Genomic DNA, 18,626 nt, shown 5'->3' with positions numbered 1-18,626 from the left:
ATCTTGGGCCTGTTGTGAGCCCCCATCGCCTCTGCGGAGAAGAGTGATGTTAATCTAGCGCTTGGCTGCCTGGACTCTGAGTTAAACTGGACGCACTGATAATGGTGAGTTATACGACTGCCCTTCCAGGCGTCCATTCTGCAAAGAAGGCAGTGTATGGAGGCGCAGGAGCGTCTGGTAAACTTTTTTTTTTCCTGTAGGTCACAAAACCCACGGGACAACAGGAAATGAGAGTTGGGTTATATCGGTGTCGTGGTGCCGTGAAAAGAGCGTGGGCCACCGGCGAGCGGCTGGGCCCTCGTGGCTTCACCTTTCTGAACGAGGTGTTCTTAGCTGCAAGATGAAGATCCCGATACCTGCGCTCCAGACTGCACTGGGCGAGTCTTTTTCTGGGGGCCATTTATTGAACACCTGCTCTAAGATACAGCTGCTGAGAACTTTCGACCCACGGAAGAATCCTCGTCCTCTGCCCGGAGCTGACAGTCTGGCCCCGTAAACAAATACACTACGATCCAGTGTGCTGCCCGGGGCGAACGGCGTGGGGCAGGCGTGCACGGAGGTGCAGGGAGGCGGGAGGAGCAGAATCTTCCAGAGCGCGTGAGAGTTTGCAAAGAGAACAGTAGAGGGAGGGAGTGTTTCCAGGGGGGCAGCTGAGGGAGCAAAGACGGAGGTAAGAGGCTTCGGGTGTGTCTGGGGGCACGGGAACAGCCTGGTGTGGCCAGAGCAAAAAAGAAACCACACACAGAATAAGACGAGGGGCCGTAGGAGAGGACGCTGATCGCTCAGAGTTAGGACAGTCGGGAGTGTCTGTCACAGCGCACGGGAAGCCCCGGAAACAGTTTCGCGTGGACCGCTGACTGAATTGTATAAACACTGCCACCGAGTCGCTGCTAAGGAAAGTCTGGACATCTGTGGATGTGAAGGGGTGGCAGTTCAATTCGTGCACGCGTGGTAAGGATGCCGTACCTGTGAGTGTCGTCCCCGGAAGGGCGAGCCTGGGACGTGGGCCTGAAGCTACCTGCGTCTACGCGGCATTGCCTTGGAAGATGCGGAAGTGGCACGATAGGAAGGCCTTTCCAACAGGGTTTCGTGCTGGGCTCTGCGAGCGAGTGGCTGCGGCGGGGCCGGGACCGTGTCTTTCAGGGGCACCTGTGAGGACAGGCGGAGCCCTGGACGTGGAGTATGCACTGCGTGTGGTCAGCAGACACTCACCGGTGAGCGTTATGACCAGGCACCAGGAAGCAGCATCTGCCTGTAGGAGTCAAGTTCTCCCAGAAGTTTCAGGAAGCCAAGGTTTTCCTGGATACTCTTCAAGCATCAATTATGGGGTGATTCAAAGAAGCGGGACGTGTAGAACAAAAGGAAGGAACACAAAAAAACTCTCTCCCAGCCACACTGACTGTGTTGTCATCATTCAGTCACTCAGTTGTGTCTGACTCTGCGACCCCATGGACTGCAGCACGCCAGGCCTCCCTGTCCATCACCAACTCCTGGAGTTTACTCAGATTCATGTCCGTTGAGTCGGTGATGCCATCCAACCACCTCATCTTCTGTAACCCCCTTCTCCTCTCATCTTCTGTAATCCCCTTCTCCTCCCACCTTCAACCTTTCCCAGCATCAGAGTCTTTTCCAATGAGTCAGCTCTTCGAATCAGGTGGCCAAAGTATTAGAGTTTCAGCTTCAGCATCAGTCCTTCCAATGAACACCCAGGACTGATCTCCTTTAGGATTGACTGGTTGGATCTCCTTGCAGTCCAAGGGACTCTCAAGAGTCTTCTCCAACACCACAGTTCAAAAGCATCAATTCTTTGGCGCTCAGCCTTCTTCACAGTTCAACTCTCACATCCATACATGACCACTGGCAAAACCATAGCCTTGACTAGACGGACCTTTGTTGGCAAAGTAATGTCTCTACTTTTTAATAAGCTGTCTAGGTTTGTCATAGCTTTCCTTCCAAGGAGCAGGTGTCCTTTAATTTCATCACTGACTGTTTACACCCAGGAAGAAGTGTTCCAGCAGTCACCATGTACCATGGAATTGTGTAAACCACAGCCCTCAACACCCCCATCTCTGTAACTGTGGCCAAGAAGTAGTGTTACTGAAAGTATGCTCTCCTTGACTTTAAGCTGTAAGGAAGTTTAGCAACATTATTTGCCTCATCGTCATTTAAGGAGAGGAATGGGTGTTTCTGTAGGTTTTCTGGAAGAATCAAATGGGCGTGAAGTTTTAGGTGTGGAAGAGTCAGTTATATAAGATCTGGTCCACCTGCAGATCAGCCTCCTTAGGTTTCCCAGTCATTTCTTCTCTGGTTTCATTGAGTGGGGCTCAGGGTACACTGGAGAAGGCAATGGCACCCCACTCCAGTACTCTTGCCTGGAAGGTCCCATGGACAGAGGAGCCTGGTGGGCTGCAGTCCATGGGGTCACTAAGAGCGGACACGACTGAGCGACTTCACTTTCACTTTTCACTTTCATGCATTGGAGAAGGAATGGCAACCCACTCCAGTGTTCTTGCCTGGAGAATCCCAGGGACGGGGGAGCCTGGTGGGCTGCCGTCTCTGGGGTCGTGCAGAGTCGGACACGACTGAAGTGACAGCAGCAGCAGCAGGGTACACTCCGGGCTTCCCAGGTGGCGCTGGTGGTAAAGGACCCGCTTGCCAATGCAGGAGACGTAAGAGGTGCAGGTTCGACCCCTGGGTTGGGAAGATCTCCTAGAGAAGGAAGTGGCAACCCACTCCAGTATCCTTGCCTGGAGAATCCCGTGGACAGAGGAGCCTGGCAGGCTGCAGTCCCTGAGGTCTCACAGAATCGGACATGAGTGAGTGACTTGGCACGCACGCAGCGTACACATGGGGCGATTTGAGAATAAGAGAGTCCCAAGCAAGCCACAGCTTGGCACCAGCCTAGGGAGGTGGCCGGGGGTCAGGGGACAGGAGAAGGTGAGGGCGGCTCTGAAGGGGGTCCAGCCCTTCGCGCTCCGTCGGGAGTGGGAGGGCAAAGGCAAGTTGAGATGCTGAGGCCGATCACAGGATTTGCTGCCTCGCAGATGTAAGAGATTGCTTTTTGGAAATGGAAAATTGCTTTTTGTTGCTTCAAAGCCAACTATAACTAGATAAATAAACCATAGGAGAAATAAACCACAGGAGAAATATTTTTTAAAAAATGAACTTTCCTGCTGTTATGTGCAGCTTCAGCTTTTTAGTGCCTAGATTTGGTGCCCGTAATAGAACATGTAGACAGAGGTGCCCAGCTGCACAGCAGCCGCTTTCCACGCTCAGCGTGTATGTCTATCGTCTTGATAGGGTCTCGGGTGAGCCTGGCCCTCAAAGAGAGGAAATTAAGAGTCGGGGTAAACCAGTTTCCCCACAAACGATCATTTTCTCATCCGTGATTGGCTTTCAGCATTGTTTTGGGAATCAAACTGTGTCCAAAACGTGGATTAAATGTTTATATCTCTTGATCTCCACGAGCCTGAAAGATAAATAGGTCGTGGTGGCTTTCGCACTGTTACCGAGGTTTTTCTCTGGAAGCTGTTTCAGCGCTACTGGCGTTATCTGTGCTGGGCAGCGTGCGGTCGTCACGGCCTGAAAACACCGCTCAGACCCAGGGCAGGAGACGGGTGTGTGGCTGGTCCTTCCCGCGTCTTGGTGGTGGGAGAGGGTGGGAGGATTGCAAGGCAGAATGGTGTTTTCACTCAAGAGGTGCTTTCCACTTAGAGGAGTGAATTTGGGGGAAAGGCCACTTACCCTTCTCTGCGACTACATGACGCTCAGGTGCCCAGCGGGTTCCACCTGTTAGGCTGGAGCCGCCTGGCACAGTCATCAAGGCCTCCACTAAACCACTGCCAAGGGAAGGATCCAGGGCTGGGCTCGTGGTCTGGACACCCTGCCGCCCCTCCTGGCTGGGGGCAGGGCTGCCCAGGGTCCCCGTCGGCCTCTCTCGCCCAGCCACGCGGCCTCACACAAGCCGCTCCTAGAGGCTTTGTGGTGTCTGTCTGTGGGCAGTGACTCCGTGTTGGAGGAGTTCCTTGACAAAGCCTCTGGGTTTCAACCCTCCAGAAATGCCTCTAAAAGTATGCCGGGGGCTGCTCTCTGGGCTTGGATAATAACCAGTGTTTCCAAAGCAGGGACAAGTTTCCAGCTCTGGTGCTGAGCACCCAGCAAGGTCATGACGCTCTTGGGGAGTCTGTGGCCTCCCTGGGGTTCCCAGCTCACAAGGTGGTAAAGAACCCGCCTGCCAGTGTCCCTGGTTCGGGTAGATCCTCTGGAGAAACTGCAGCCCACTCCAGTACTGCTGCCTAGGAAATCCCATGGACAGCGGAGCCTGGTGGGCTGTAGTCCATGAGGGCAAAGTGTCAGACACGACTGAGCGACTGAATAATACCCACAGGTTCCCCGGGGAGGCAGCTGGGGACCTGGCAGGACAGTTAATGTTCAAGTCTGTGTTGATGGCACAGCTGCCAGGCCTCAGAGGAGGGACAGATGAAGATCAAATCAGGGAAGGCCTCTTGGGAGACGCACCCAGAGTTTCTGCCCATCAGGCGGGCTGTTGTGCAGAAGGGGCTAGTCTCTGTTTTCAGTCATAGCTCAGTAGCCGAGGGACCCAAGGGCAGTAGGGTCCAGACCTCTGTGTCATGGTCTGAACAGCCCCGGATTCTTTATCTACTTGCCCAGCTATGTCCCTGCCTCTTGGAGGACAGGATGGTTTCCTCATTGCATTGTTCCCACAGCAGGTGTGAAGATGGTGTTATTCAGTGAGTGGGCGAGTCTGAGAAAGATGGGCAAGCCAGCTCCTGTTTCCGGAGCCTTAGCGCAGAGGCGCGAGGTGCCTCCTGCCCTGCCGGAGCGTCTAGCAGGCCAGTAGGGGATGGTTGTGTATTTATTTTCTTATCTAGCTACTTAGCTGGGCTTCTCTGGTGGCTCAGAAAGTAACGAATCCGCCCGCAATGCAGGAGACCCTGGTTCAATCCCTGGGTTGGGAAGATCCCGTGGAGAAGGGAATGGCAATCCACTCCAGTATTCTTGCCTGGAAAATTCCATGGACAGAAGAGCCTGGCGGGCCATAGTCCTTGGGGTCGCAGAGTCGGACATGACTCAGAGACTGACACAGACACACACACACACACACACACACACAGCTAGTACTACTTGTTTGTAATTAGAGTAAAATACACAGGTTATGAATGTACCGCCTTGGTCGTTCGTAAGCGCGCAGTCCAGTGGCATTGAGGTCCTCCACACTGTCTTGCAGCTGCCCCGCCCATTCTCTGCAGAAGCACCTTCATCTTGGAAGCCTGAGACTCTGTGCCCTTCGACGACTCCTGCCGCCTTCTCCTCGCAGCCCCTGGCGACCACCATTCTGCTTTGTCTCTCATGAATCCGACTGTTCTGAGTTAAGCAGGATCACACAGTATTCGTTTGTTTTGTGTGATAGAAAGTGAACCCGCTCCGGCGTGTCCAACTGTTTCCGACCCATGGACCGTAGCCCGCCAGACTCCTCTGTCTATGGGATTCTCCAGGCAGGAGTACTGGAGTGGGTTGCCATTCCCTCCTCCAGGGGGTCTTCCCCACCCAGGGATCAAACCCAGGTCTCCCGAGTTGCAGGCAAGCTCTTTACCCCCTGAGCCACTGAAGGTTCACCTATGTTATAGCAGGTGTCGAAACTTTCTTTTTCTTTTAAGGCTGAATAAAATTCCATTGCATATATTTACCAAATAGCCTGTATCCATTCATCATCCATGGACGCTGGTTGCTTCCGCGCTTGTCTTTTGTGAATAGTGCGCCTGTGAACATGGGCATGTGAGCAACTGTTTGAGTTCCTGCTTTCAGCTCTTTTGAGCCTCTGCCCAGAGGTGGAGCTCCCACGTCCTGCGGAGAGTCTGTGTGTGACTGAGGACCCTCCACGCCGTTCTCCATAGTGGCCACACGGTTTCAAGGGAAGGCCCCAGTTAATTCCTTTGTGTCTTGCCTCTCCTCCTTGAGCCTTAAAACGCAGCCTTCCTTCCTTCTGCTCCAGTTATGTCCGTTGAACTTGGCTGATGACCACACTTGCGCAGTCAGTCCAGATTTGGGAGTTCCCTCTAACCTCCCCAGGGCTTCCCTGGTGGCTCAGAGCATAAAGCGTCTGCCTACAGTGCGGGAGACCCGGGTTCGATCCCTGGGTCGGGAAGATCCCCTGGAGAAGGAAATGGCAACCCACTCCAGTACTCTTGCCTGGAAAATCCCATGGACTGAGAAGCTTGGTAGGCTACAGTCCATGTGGTTGCAAAGAGTCGGACATGACTGAGCGACTTCACTTCACTTCTGACCTCCCCAAACTGCCTTTAAAAAAGCTGAGCTCATCCCATTGGCCCCTGGGCAGAGAACTCTGGGTCAGACTCTGGGGAGTCCTGGGCAAACTGCCTTTAAAAAAGCTGAGCTCATCCCATTGGCCCCTGGGCAGAGAACTCTGGGGCAGACTCTGGGGAGTCCTGGGCTACTCCCGAGATTAAGCTGGAACCGAACTGGCCCTGAGGCCAGCCGACTTCACAAAGTATGCGAAGATACTTGGGCCCCCTGATGCAAAGAACTGATTCATTGGAAAAGACCCTGATGCTGGGAAAGATTGAGGGCAGGACAAGAAAGGGGCGACAGAGAATAAGATGACTGGATGGCATCATTGACTCAATGGACGTGAGTTTGAGTAAACTCCGGGAGATGGTGATGGACAGGGAGGCCTGGCGGGCTGCGGGCCATGGGGTCGCAGAGAGCTGGGCACAACCGAGCGACTGATCAACAGCAAACTGGCCCGAGAGTTGTAGCTCTTGGAACAGCTGCTCAGCTTTCCTCAACTCCACCATTTTAATTGTGATTAGTAGGTTCATTTGCATCTAAAAGGAGCCGTTTTCTTATCAGCACCATTGAGTTGGGAACCAGTGTGCTCCATTTATACAGAGTGGCCCATTTTAACCAGGCCCATTAAGCAGTAAAAGTAAATGTGGGTGTTTTACAAATGCAAATATGTCATGCAAATAATGTACTTTATGCTGAATGATGCCTTGGTTTTCATATGTAAAATTAGAAACTGTGTAGCACAAAGATAATGACAGCACCTTTGCATCTGTTCCTGAGACGCATCTCGCTGGTGCCTCTCAAACTGCAGCCCAGGTTTCCAGCAGCCTTTCTTCAGTCTACTCAAACAGGTATTCCATAGTATCAAAAATATGCATGTACTTATCTAGTTATTTATGTATTCCTGAGTAATCAAGAAATCACAGAAAAGGGGAGTCCCAATTACCAAATGTATTACTTACAATCAAAGATGAGATTTGTAATTTTGTTTCCATTTTTAAAGATTTTTAAGTTTTTATCTGAGATGATGGTAGCGGAAGAAGACGTGTTACTTACTGTATAGGCTAGTTCATTTGTAAGACAATTGTGTCTACCAAGAGATTTTTTTAAGAAATCTTACTGTGTGAAATGATTCTGTTTAGGGTTAGGGTTAGGGTTGACACCAGCCCTTGTGTGCAATGAACATGGCTAAATTCTGAGGGTCCCTACCTCCATGGGGTTCCTGGGCTTTGGAAAGGTGCACATCTATGGGAAGAGAATTCAAGGTATAAGGCATCAAGTCGGGAACCACCAGAGGATGGGTTGCCAAACTGAGTATACGGAAATCACCAAATTGAGAGTGGGGAGAGGTACCAGTGAGGGAGACCAGCAAACGACCCAGGATGTGAGTTGAACCGTCAAGGGTGGGTGGGAGTTGATCAGGCGAAGAGAACGCTGGAGCAAGACCTTTCAGCCAAGGGGAGCGGACTTCGGAAACTGCAGAACTCAGGATGGGACTGGAGCCTACAGGCCAGGGCCAAAACCCAGCCAAACCCAGACTCATTGTGTAATTAGGAAAGACCAGTAATAATAAGGTCAGCCTCGCCTTGGTGCACGTGGGCAGGCACCACGCTGGGGGGCCAGGCTGCAGTCATCCGGGCCTCGGCTCTGGGCGGGGGCCCCCGTGACCCAGAGAGGAGAGCTCGGCGCGCGCCCAGCCCCGTCTTCGCTAGCACGCGGCAGGGTGATGGGGCCAGGTGGGTCTGGAGGCACTGGGTGATGTTGGATGACGGGCAGGCTAAGAAGTTGCTGGTTCTGGCAGTGGGAGGTGAGCGGAGACCAGGGGTGGCGGAGGGAGGGAAGAGTCCAGAGGAGGAGAGGGCAGTAGGGATGTTGCTTGAGCAGAGGAGGAGCAGACACGGGTAGATATAACGGGGATGAGTGAGCTTCTCCGGCTCGGCTTTGGCTCCAGAAAAGAGGGGTGACGTCTCTGCCTGATGAGGTGTGGCAAGGCAGGTTTGGGGCTTGGTGGATGGAGAGAAGCGTGAGGCCAGCCTAGTGGAGTTGCTGACCATAGGTAGTGGTTTTTGGCAGGGGGCGGTTTCATCTTCCAGAGGACACACGGGAGTGTTGATAGCGAACCGTGTGGGACTCGCGATCTCTGAAGGAGAGAGTTTCGCTTTGGGACCCAAGATGCGGCTTCAGTCACTCAGAGCTTCTTACAGTGGAAAAGGGACAGAGAAGCTTCTGACATAGACATCAGAAGGGGGCAGAGAGTGCCCTGTGGCCAGTCTTAGCAAGGGATCTATATACTTTTTCAGTCGGTTCAGTTCAGTCCAGTCGCTCAGTCGTGTCCACCAACAATAAATCAAAAGAAAGTCTCAAGGTTGTAAGGGTCTTTCCAGACCCACTCTCACAACATACTTCTTACCATAACAGGATTAGTCAGATGGTTTCTGTTAAGGAGAAACAAGTCCTCGAGCAAGATACATTGTTGTTATATAATTATTAGCGCAGCGCTTAAGGGAAAACATAGCCTCTGGCAAGATGTGCTGTTTGTTGTGTAATCATTAGCTCCTGGCTTAAAGAAAGGTAGTCTTAGGTGAAATAGATTGTTGCCATAACAGTTCAGGGCTTAAGAAAAGAGGTCTTAGTGACTAAGAAGGAGGAATGTAGAGAAAAAAGTCCCTTCTCTCCCCCCTCCCCCTCCCCCTTCCTCCCCCTCCCCTCTCCTCCTCCTCTTCCTCGAGGGCCTGGACTCCTTATCAACCTACCTAAGAACTAGCTCTCTTAGTGTCTGGAGGCATTTTTATTTTTAATTTTATTATTATAATTTTTAATTTTTTGGCTGCACTGCATGGCATGTGAGATCTTAGTTTCCTGACCAGGGATTGAACCTGCGTCCCCTGCAGTGAGTCTCATCCGTTCATTTATTTATTTGGCTGTGCCGGGCCTTAGCTGGGCCCCTCTGGATCGTCACCGCGTCGTGTGGGCTCCTTTGTCGCGTGCGTGGACTCTCTGTGGTGCACAGACTCAGTTGCTCTGTGGCATGTGGAATCTTAGCTCCCTGAGCAGGGATTGCACCCACGTCCCCCACGTTGCAGGATGAGCTCTTAACCACTGGACCACCAGGGAGGCCCCGAGACACTTTTCATTTGTTATAGCTGAGGAGAATCGGTGCTGGTATCCAGCGGGTGGAGGCAGGGAGGCTGCCGAACACCGCAGGACCCACAGGGCAGCCCCCACCACAGAGAGCATCCGGCCCCAAAGGTCAGCAGCGCTGAGGTCACGAAACCCTGGCTCAGGTCAGCATCACCTCTCAAACGCATTTGAGGAGGGCAGCCCTGAACTTCTTAGCGTATTCTGTGAAACGTTATTGATGTGTTTAACATTATACAGTAGGTCCTAGTCCAGAGCAGCCGCCTCTGTCTGACGCTCACAGGCCCTCTGCCCCTGCTGTATCCAGGGCCTTGGCTGTGGTGGGCGTACAGGGATGGTTTGCAGGTGGATCCAGTTGGAGGCTGGATGAGTCTCCAAGTTTTAACATTTGGCTAAGGGCGCGACTTAGCACAAGATGACAGAGGGATTTCATGTCTCACTAAGACCCGAGTTTTTCCCTCAGCGCGATCTTGCCACGCTCTCTGTTGTGGCTTCTGTGATCCTTGCTGGTGATGGTTTGATCACGTTGCTAATGCCTTCCCAGTGATTGTCAGGGGCTTCCCAGGTGGCAGTGGTGGGAAAAAATCCATCCGCCAATGCAGGAGATGTAAGAGACGTGGGTGCAATCTCTGGGTCCCGAAGACCCCCAGAGGAGGATTCTTGCCTGGAGAGTCCCATGTACGGAGGAGCCTGGAGGGAGGAGCCTGGCGGGCTACAGCTTTCTTTAGAGAAGCTGGCATCTATGGCGCAGCCTCTCCCAGCCGATGGGTTTTTAGACACCGTTCATTGCTACTTTGGGTGGAGGAACATTTGCAAATGGGATGTTCTCAAAGCATGCTTAAGGGGAAGAGGAAGGTGAAGGTGTGGTTGGTTCTTCCGTCATAAAAACGAAGGTGAGAGCCAGCCTGGGAGAGTCCCCGGGATGTAGGAGGAAGCAGGGCGCCGGGCACGTCACCGCGCTTCTCTGACTGCGGTACCTTTGTAATCGAGATGACCGCTGCGATTGCTGCAGTGCTCGGAGCATCCTCGGTACGTGTGTCGTCTGTTTCATTCTCTAACGCTGCACTGTTACTGTCCCCAGTTTATAGGCGTGGAGTTGAGATGCGGACAGATGCAAAGACTTTCTGCCTTGTGTTTTCAGCAGTCAGGTTCCTGGAGTCCAGATCTTGTGCTGCTGCCAGCAGACCTCGGCTGGAACCGGGTGGCTGCTGAGACCCCTTTGCATGCCAGCACGCTCTGCTTTATCTGCAAGGTTGCAGAGGTGTCAAGAGCCCCTCTGCGAGTTCTGAACTTCCAACAGGGCTCCTTAGTGACGCCTCTCAAATTATGATGGGTGTTTTCTGAAACCTAAGACCATCTCACCCAAGTCTCCCTGATTCCTGCATTCCAAACTCCAGGACTGGCATCCTTCCGCCAACAGATCTGAGTTAGCATGTGCTGCAGGTCATGCTTGTTTTCCTGTGACATCCTGTGATCACTTCACACTTAGAATTAACAGTAGAATTCCAAGGTTTTTTTTTTTTTTTTTTTCAGGAATTCTCCCTTCTTTACAGCTTGCCTTGACTGTTTTGTTCCCAGGGAGACACGGTCTGGTGACAGACATCAGGCCTCCAGCAGAATTGCCTTCATGCTTCTCAGTGCTGAGAATTTGGCCGAGACCGGCTCTGCTGCCTGAAGCCTGGCAGGCCAGCTCCAGCCTTGGGAGGGGCCGGGTTGGGACAGGCCAGTGTCACCACCTCCCTTTCCCCTGCCTGGTCGGTTTGGGCTTTCTGCTTTTCCGTGTGCTCTGGGCCGGTCTGGCAGAGATGTTAACTTCAGAGACCTTCAGAGAGACCGCGTGTAAGGTCATCTCTCACTGCCCAGAGCTCTTCTTCGGGAGTGCTTCTTGTATTCATCCTTTCCCTCTCTGTGTCTCTCTCTCTCACTTTATGTTAAAACTTTTTGTTACGGTGTAAAATAAACATACCATCACACGTACCATCCTAACCATTCAAATGGACTGTTCAGTAGTGTTACGTACGTTCACAGCAGTGGGGAACCAACCTACAGAACTCTTCTCACCTCACGAAAATGAAACTCTGCACCCAGTAACCCAGTCGCTATTCCTGCTCCCTGCCCCCTCTGCCTCCGCAGCCTCCCCCAGCCTCCAGGAACTCCCGTTCTGTCTTGTCTGTGAGCTCCACTGCTGCGGTCACATCCGGTCTTTGTCCTTGGTGACTGGCGTGTCTCACTCAGCACGATGTGCTCCGGGTTCATCATGTTGCGTCCTGTTTTCTAGATCTACCAGCTCTCATTCTGCAGCTGGGTTCTTAGGGAAAAACAAAGACTTTATAAAAACTTGTTCTTGTTGTTCAGTTGTTCGGTCGTGTCTGACTCTGTGACGCCGTGGACTGAGCACACTGGGCTTCCCTATCCTTCACTAATTCCGGGAGTTTGCTCAGACTCATGTTTGTTGAGTTGATGATGCCATCCAACCATCTCATCCTCTGTTGCCCTCTTCTCCTCCTGCCCTTAGACTGTACTTAGAATACACAGTGTTTTCCTGAATTTTCTTAGGCTCACAGAACTTCCAGGCTGGTGAATAAGGGTATGGTTCTTGCCAGAACCTCCCAGGGTCTTACTATTCAGCCAGTCCTGCCCGTGACGAAAGCCCATGGGTGTCACATGACCGATGACGCCATCATACCAAGGGCCACCTTGGGGCCGGGCAGCCTTCTGACTTCACTGTCCCTCTGAGAGTTGCCAGAACCTAGCAGCGAGCATGAGCCCCGGGGCAGTGCTTCTCCGGCAGATTCTGGCTGTGCTGCCTGGACCGTAGGGCGTGTCCCTTGGGACTTGCTGGCTCAGCCCTGGTCTTCATGGTCAGCTGGGCCCGTGTTCTCAGATGTCAGTTCACAGGCTGCCTTTTCTGGCAAGCCGGGCCCTCTTAACCCATCGGTCGACTTCCTTTGCCACATGTGGGTTTGGCTCTTCATGGCTGAAGGTCGTGGGATTGTGTTAGAGTGCCACTGAAATAGGACGTTTGTGGTGCCAGCGTTGGGTCATTTCTTCTGGTCTGAGCCCACGGGTCTGTCTGTCATGTATGGAGAGCTGATTGCTTTTTCTACCCTGGGGTTTTTGCTCGGAGAGAGTCCTAGGGAAACACCATCTACAGCCTTCTTGCATGGAGGAGAACAGCTCAGGGCTGAGCGCCAGAAGCCTGCAAGAGAAGCCGGACGATGAGAAACGAAGTCGAGGCTGTTGCCGGTGTCTCTGTGGCGCATTGGGGCTGACCTGCCCTGATGATCTGGACATGTCCCTCCTCCTCCATACCTACGGCATGGGAGGCAGGCCCTGCCCTGCTCACTCCCAGGTGGGAGGATCCCACTGGATGCGTCGATGACCGCTGTAATTTGGGAATGTGAGCACCACTGCGGGGGGATGTTCAGTTCAGTTCAGTCGCTCAGTCGTGTCTGACTCTTTGCCACCCCATGAATCGCAGCACGCCAGGCCTCCCTGTCCATCATCAACTCCCAGAGTTCACTCAGACTCACGTCCATCGAGTCAGTGATGCCATCCAGCCATCTCATCCTCTGTCATCCCCTTCTCCTCCTGCCCTCAAGCCCTCCCAGCATCAGAGTCTTTTCCAATGAGTCAACTCTTCGCATGAGGTAGCCAAAGTACTGGAGTTTCAGCTTTAGCATCATTCCTTCCAAAGAACACTCAGGGCTGATCTCCTTCAGAATGGACTGGTTGGATCTCCTTGCAGTTCAAGGGATTCTCAAGAGTCTTCTCCACCACCGCAGTTCAAAAGCATTAATTCTTCAGCGCTCAGCCTTCTTCATAGTCCAACTTTCACATCCATACATGACCACAGGAAAAACCATAGCCTTGACTAGACAAACCTTTGTTGGCAAAGTAATGTCTCTGCTTTTGAATATGCTATCTAGGTTGGTCATAACTTTCCTTCCAAGGAGTAAGCATCTTTTAATTTCATGGCTGCAGTCACCATCTGCAGTGATTTTGGAGCCCCCCAAAATAAAGTCTGACACTGTTTCCACTGTTTGCCCATCTATTTCCCATGAAGTGGTGGGACCGGATGCCATGATCTTCATTTTCTGAATGTTGAGCTTTAAGCCAACTTTTTCTCTCTCCTCTTTCACTTTCATCAAGAGGCTCTTTAGTTCCTCTTCACTTTCTGCCATAAGGGTGGTGTCATCTGCATATCTGAGGTTATTGATATTTCTCCCGGCAATCTTGATTCCAGCTTGTGCTTCTTCCAGCCCAGCGTTTCTCATGATGTACTCTGCATATAAGTTAAATAAGCAGGGTGACAATATACAGCCTTGACGAACTCCTTTTCCTATTTGGAACCAGTCTGTTGTTCCATGTCCAGTTCTAACTGTTGCTTCCTGACCTGATAACAGATTTCTGAAGAGGCAGGTCAGGTGGTCTGGTATTCCCATCTCTTTCAGAATTTTCCACAGTTTATTGTGATCCACACAGTCAAAGGCTTTGGCATAGTCAATAAAGCAGAAATAGATGTTTTTCTGGAACTCTCTTACTTTTTCCATGATCCAGCACATGTTGGCAATTTGATCTCTGGTTCCTCTGTCTTTTCTAAAACCAGCTTGAACATCAGGAAGTTCACGGTTCACGTATTGCTGAAGCCTGGCTTGGAGAATTTTGAGCATTACTTTACTAACGTGTGAGATGAGTGCAATTGTGTGGTAGATGGAGCATTCTTTGGCATTGCCTTTCTTTGGGATTGGAATGAAAACTGACCTTTCCCAGTCATGTGGCCACTGCTGAGTTTTCCAAATTTGCTGGCATATTGAGTGTAGCACTTTCACAGCATCATCTTTCAGGAGTTGAAATAGCTCAACTGGAATTCCATCACCTCCACTAGCTTTGTTCGTAGTGATGCTTCCTAAGACCCACTTGACTTCACATTCCAGGATGTCTGGCTCTATGTCAGTGATCACACCATCATGATTATCTGGGTCATGAAGATCTTTTTGGTACAGTTCTTCTGTGTATTTGAGGACCCACTTAAGGAGCTCCTGTGGCCCCTGCCCAGGGCGGTGACCGCTGGTAACACAGATGACTGGCACTTAGGTCACTGAGTAAGGAGAGTCCTCCATCTACCTCCGCAAACACCGCCCCACTCCCCACCCCTTGATTTGCCATGTGAGTGAGTGGTTTCCGGGGTGGCTTGAGTTGTTGGTGAGTCACAGTGTTGTGTCTGACTCTTTGTGACCGTGGACGGCATCGGGCCAGGCTCCCCTGTCCTTCACTGTCGCCCAGAGTTTGCTCAGACTCACGGCAGGCTGCAGTCCACGGGCCCGCACCGAAGGCCTGTGCCATCACAGACTCAGTGGACAGAGGCGTGTGTGAGTCGCTGGGTTACGCCCAGCACTGCGTGACCCCCCTGTAGTCCATGGCAGTGCCAGATGGAACTGAGTGACTCACACACACACACACTGACACACACACACACACCGACACACACACACACACACACCGACACACACACACACACACACCGACACACACACACACACTGACACACACACACACCCCGACACACACACACACACCAACACAAACACACACACCGACACACACACGTCCACTGAGTCTGTAACACCATCTGATATCTCATCCTCTGCCTTCTCCTTTTGCCTTCAGTCTTCTCCTGCCTCAGGGGCTTTTCCAATGAACGGGCTTTTCTCCATAGGTGACTAGCTTGCTTATTGGAGCTTATTGGAGCTTCAGCTTCAGAGTCACTCCTTCCAATGAATATTTAAGGCCGATCTCCTTTGGAATGGACTGGTTGGATCTCCTTGCTGTCCTAGGGACTCTCAAGAGTCTTCTCCAACACAGTTAGAAGATGTCATTTGGGAGCAGCCATCCCAAAGAAGAGTGTGAGATATAAGGCCAGTAAGCCCAAAAGCTTCGCAGTGAGCACAGCAGAGAACGGGTCACCTGAGGGACAGAGACCACAGGTGAATGCGCGTCTCGGCAGGGGCCACGTCAGGGCGGGCAGGGGGCGGCCCGGCTCCCTGTGCGTCAGCACGGCAGTCCCCGCCGTGGCCGGGGTGTAGCTGCGTTAGCGGGACGCTGTAGACGTCTCTGAGTGGATTTCCGTCCTACAGAGAACGTTCCGCATCTACAGCACTGGGTTTACCCAGCGTCCTCTCTTCCCCACGTTCACTCCACCCCGGCTGTCCACTCCGTTTTCAGCCAAATCAGGGTCAGGATGAAGAGGAGACTTGGAGGGAAGCAAGCCGAATATTGAGGCTTCTGCAATAGTAGCCTGTTCTTGAATTCTCCAGAAGCAGCAGCTCCTCTGTAACGAGGTCCTCTGTTTTTAATTCCCTTTAGACATCAGGTGATGCAGTGTTGGCAACAGCCAGGTGGCTGTTTCCTGCTTTCTTATAAAAATAAGGTGGGAAAGCCTCAGGAGCCGGCTGGGGTTGTGAAATGATACTCTTAAGCATTTTCATGCACTTCACTCTTCATGGGACTTTGAACAGCCTCAGATTGGAAGCGGACGGGAGTCCGAGAGAAGAGCGCTCTGCTGGCTGCTGGCACCCAGCGGCTCTGAGACCCGGGCAGGTCCTCTGTTGTGCGCGGCTCCGGGCACGCGGGGGGCCACTGCTGCCAGCGCCACCGCGGGGACACAGCAGCCTCGCTTGCCCTGGGCGGGGTGGACCCGAGCCAGAGTCAAACAGAAGCTCCATCATTTACGTCAGGGCTCACGCCGTGCGTCTTGCGACGCGTCTGACGTTATTCTGACGCGTTTGTGTGCGGCAGCACTGTCCCTCTCCCTTCTCTGCTCCTCACAAGTCCCCATACCTGCTGTGCCGTTTGCATCCCCGGGAGTGAAGTCTTGGTCAGCAGGGTGTGTCCCTGACATCTCTCCTCCTTGTTAACAAGTTGCATTATTGGAGACCCTGATTGACTCTAGAAGCATTCACTGTCGAGTCCTTCAGACTTTTGTTCTGTGTGTGTGTGTGTGTGTGTGTGTGTGTGTGTGTGTGTGTGTGTGTGTGTGTGTTCATGTTCGCCAAACTTCAGACGTGTATTCAGACCCGCTTTTTTATTTTTTTTTAATGTTGAAGGTGATTGATAATGCCTTAACCAGGATCGTTTGCCACATTCTATTTTGGAGAAAGTAATTTATGCCACCTCTGGGGCTGGCTGTAGTAACAGTTGTGACTAAGTGCTCACTAACATTAATCTCAACCAATCCTTGATTTAGAATCACCTCCCTTCCACTCCAAGGATATTTTCCTAAGACTGGCTAGGTTATAAAGTTTTTCACTGGGTGTCTTAAAACAGTGAAAATGCTCGTCTATAAATGTAATAAAGTGTCTTTGTGATGCATTGATCTTTCTACTTTTCTTGCCTCTCCTGTTACAGAACTGTGAGTGGTAACATAGCTGCAAAATGTTTTATAGGATACGGAGTGCAACATTGTAAGCCAAGAAATTGAAAACGGGAGGGGAGAGGGAGGCGCTCAAGGTCAGATCTGTGTGTTAAGGGTGGTAGCAGAAACGCCAGAAGGGAAGCGTGCCTTTGCACTGGGCCATTGGCACCGGAAGTGGTGGAAAACCTGCTGCCCTCAGAAGACATGGATGGGAGTTCTTGACCTCATGAAGTCATAAAGTGAGGAGCAGTTTAGCGAAAGTTGTGAGCTTTGGCGTTGAACTGAGGTTGCCCTTCTGTTTGCTTGCAAATGGTTTCCGTGCCCGAGAGAAAGAGGAGGGTTGAGACGGTGATCAGAATACCCACACAGACGGGTTCTGCGCTTTGGAAGATGAAGCCCACTCATCATTCAAGGAGCCTAACGCTCTCCAAAGCTGCGTTTTCGGAGGGCGTGGATACTGCAGAGCTGGGACGGTGTTTGGAAGCCACCTGGACGTGTTTGTAGGCCGTCCCCCGAGCGAGTGTGGACGGCTCTTGCTCACGCTGCTTTCTCTTCCGTTTCAGCACATCAGGTCCACCCCTCTGGCCAGGCAGCACCTTCTTCAAGAGGAACGGAGCCCTCCTGCAAGGTAGGTCTCTGCACGCCCCCGCCCCCGCGCCCCCACCCTCCTCGCAGAGGGGGACTCCTGCCCCCTGCCTGGGTGACTCCTGTGGGGTGGCCCTGTGTCTCCACGTCTTTTTCTTCTGTCCTCCCCTTGTCTCCTGGTTGCTGTGACTCGTTGGTCTGAGATGAGACGGTTTCTTTGGTCTGTCGTCACTGGTCAGATTCGAGAAGCGCTTGGCTTGCTTTGGTGAAATTGGAATTACGCATAATGATGTCATGGTGAGAGATGGGTTGAGAAAACCGCAGTCAAACCCCGTTACAGATTGCCCGTGCTTGGGCTCCGAGGAATGCTGTGGGTGTTTGGGCGCTCGGGCCTCGTGCAGATGCACTTCTTGCTTGCTGTCCGACATCCATGGGTGCCCAGAGGGTAACTGTGGCGGGTTCAGAGGTCACACCCGTACCTCGTGTCCCTGCAGGCGTCAGTTGCGGGGGGCCCAGCGGGGTGTTCTCCCTGCTGTCCATTCTGTCCTCAGCTGCCTGACAACTTCCTATCCCGTGCGCTCAAGGAATTCAAACTGCCTTTCATCTCTAATTTTGCTGTCAAGCGTCTTTAGAAATGGCCACAGTCAAAGAAGACTATGTGGCTAAAGATAGCAAGATGCCTGCTGTCTACTTTGAGAAAGTGTTTGGGGAGATGACCATTCAGAATGCCTGCCCTGCAGACCGGCTGGAGTCGGCTGCCCCCAAGGGTCTTGACTTGGCCTTGCCGCTAGCCTCTCTTGACTGGCTGGGCCTCACAGGGGCACCACTGACCCGAAGCGAGTGGGTTGCTGGTGCCAAGAGCTTCGGACCTGTCCTGGGCTCTAGGTTGAGGAGTTTTAGTGAACCTTGGTTGGTTGAGAGCTGCTAAGCCTCTTTTTCTTAAAAGTACACGCCGAGGGTCAGCCATGTGGGGGAGAGCAGACTGAAATGCAGCTAAGGAAAGAGGTGTTTAACTTCAGGTTTCCAGAGTGGCTCAGGCAGCTGTGAGAGATGCCGTCACCTTTGTGAAGTTGTTCTCAAGGCCATACAATTGCACGCTTTTTTAATATAGCCTGCGAAACTGGGGACTTAAGACTTCTTTGTGTCTTTGCTTGATCCCAGT

The 18,626-nt window shown here is 52.2% G+C and overlaps 1 protein-coding gene across 8 annotated transcripts in view; it reads left to right on the top strand.

Annotated features, from left to right (window-relative positions):
* FOXN3 (forkhead box N3) overlaps positions 1-18,626 on the top strand; it is a 461,393-nt gene that overhangs the window by 301,466 nt on the left and 141,301 nt on the right. For all 8 annotated transcript variants that reach the window (XM_027552694.1, XM_027552700.1, XM_027552693.1 and 5 more), the window contains one exon: positions 17,443-17,507. In XM_027552694.1, coding sequence (XP_027408495.1) covers positions 17,443-17,507 — 65 coding nt within the window. The remainder of the gene's footprint in view (positions 1-17,442; positions 17,508-18,626) is intronic.

The sequence above is a fragment of the Bos indicus x Bos taurus genome, chromosome 10 (genome assembly GCF_003369695.1).
Source record: "Bos indicus x Bos taurus breed Angus x Brahman F1 hybrid chromosome 10, Bos_hybrid_MaternalHap_v2.0, whole genome shotgun sequence".
In the NCBI taxonomy this organism is placed as follows: domain Eukaryota; kingdom Metazoa; phylum Chordata; class Mammalia; order Artiodactyla; family Bovidae; genus Bos; species Bos indicus x Bos taurus.
The sequence above is the reverse complement of the archived record's forward strand: the minus strand, read 5'-3'. Positions and strand labels throughout refer to the sequence as shown.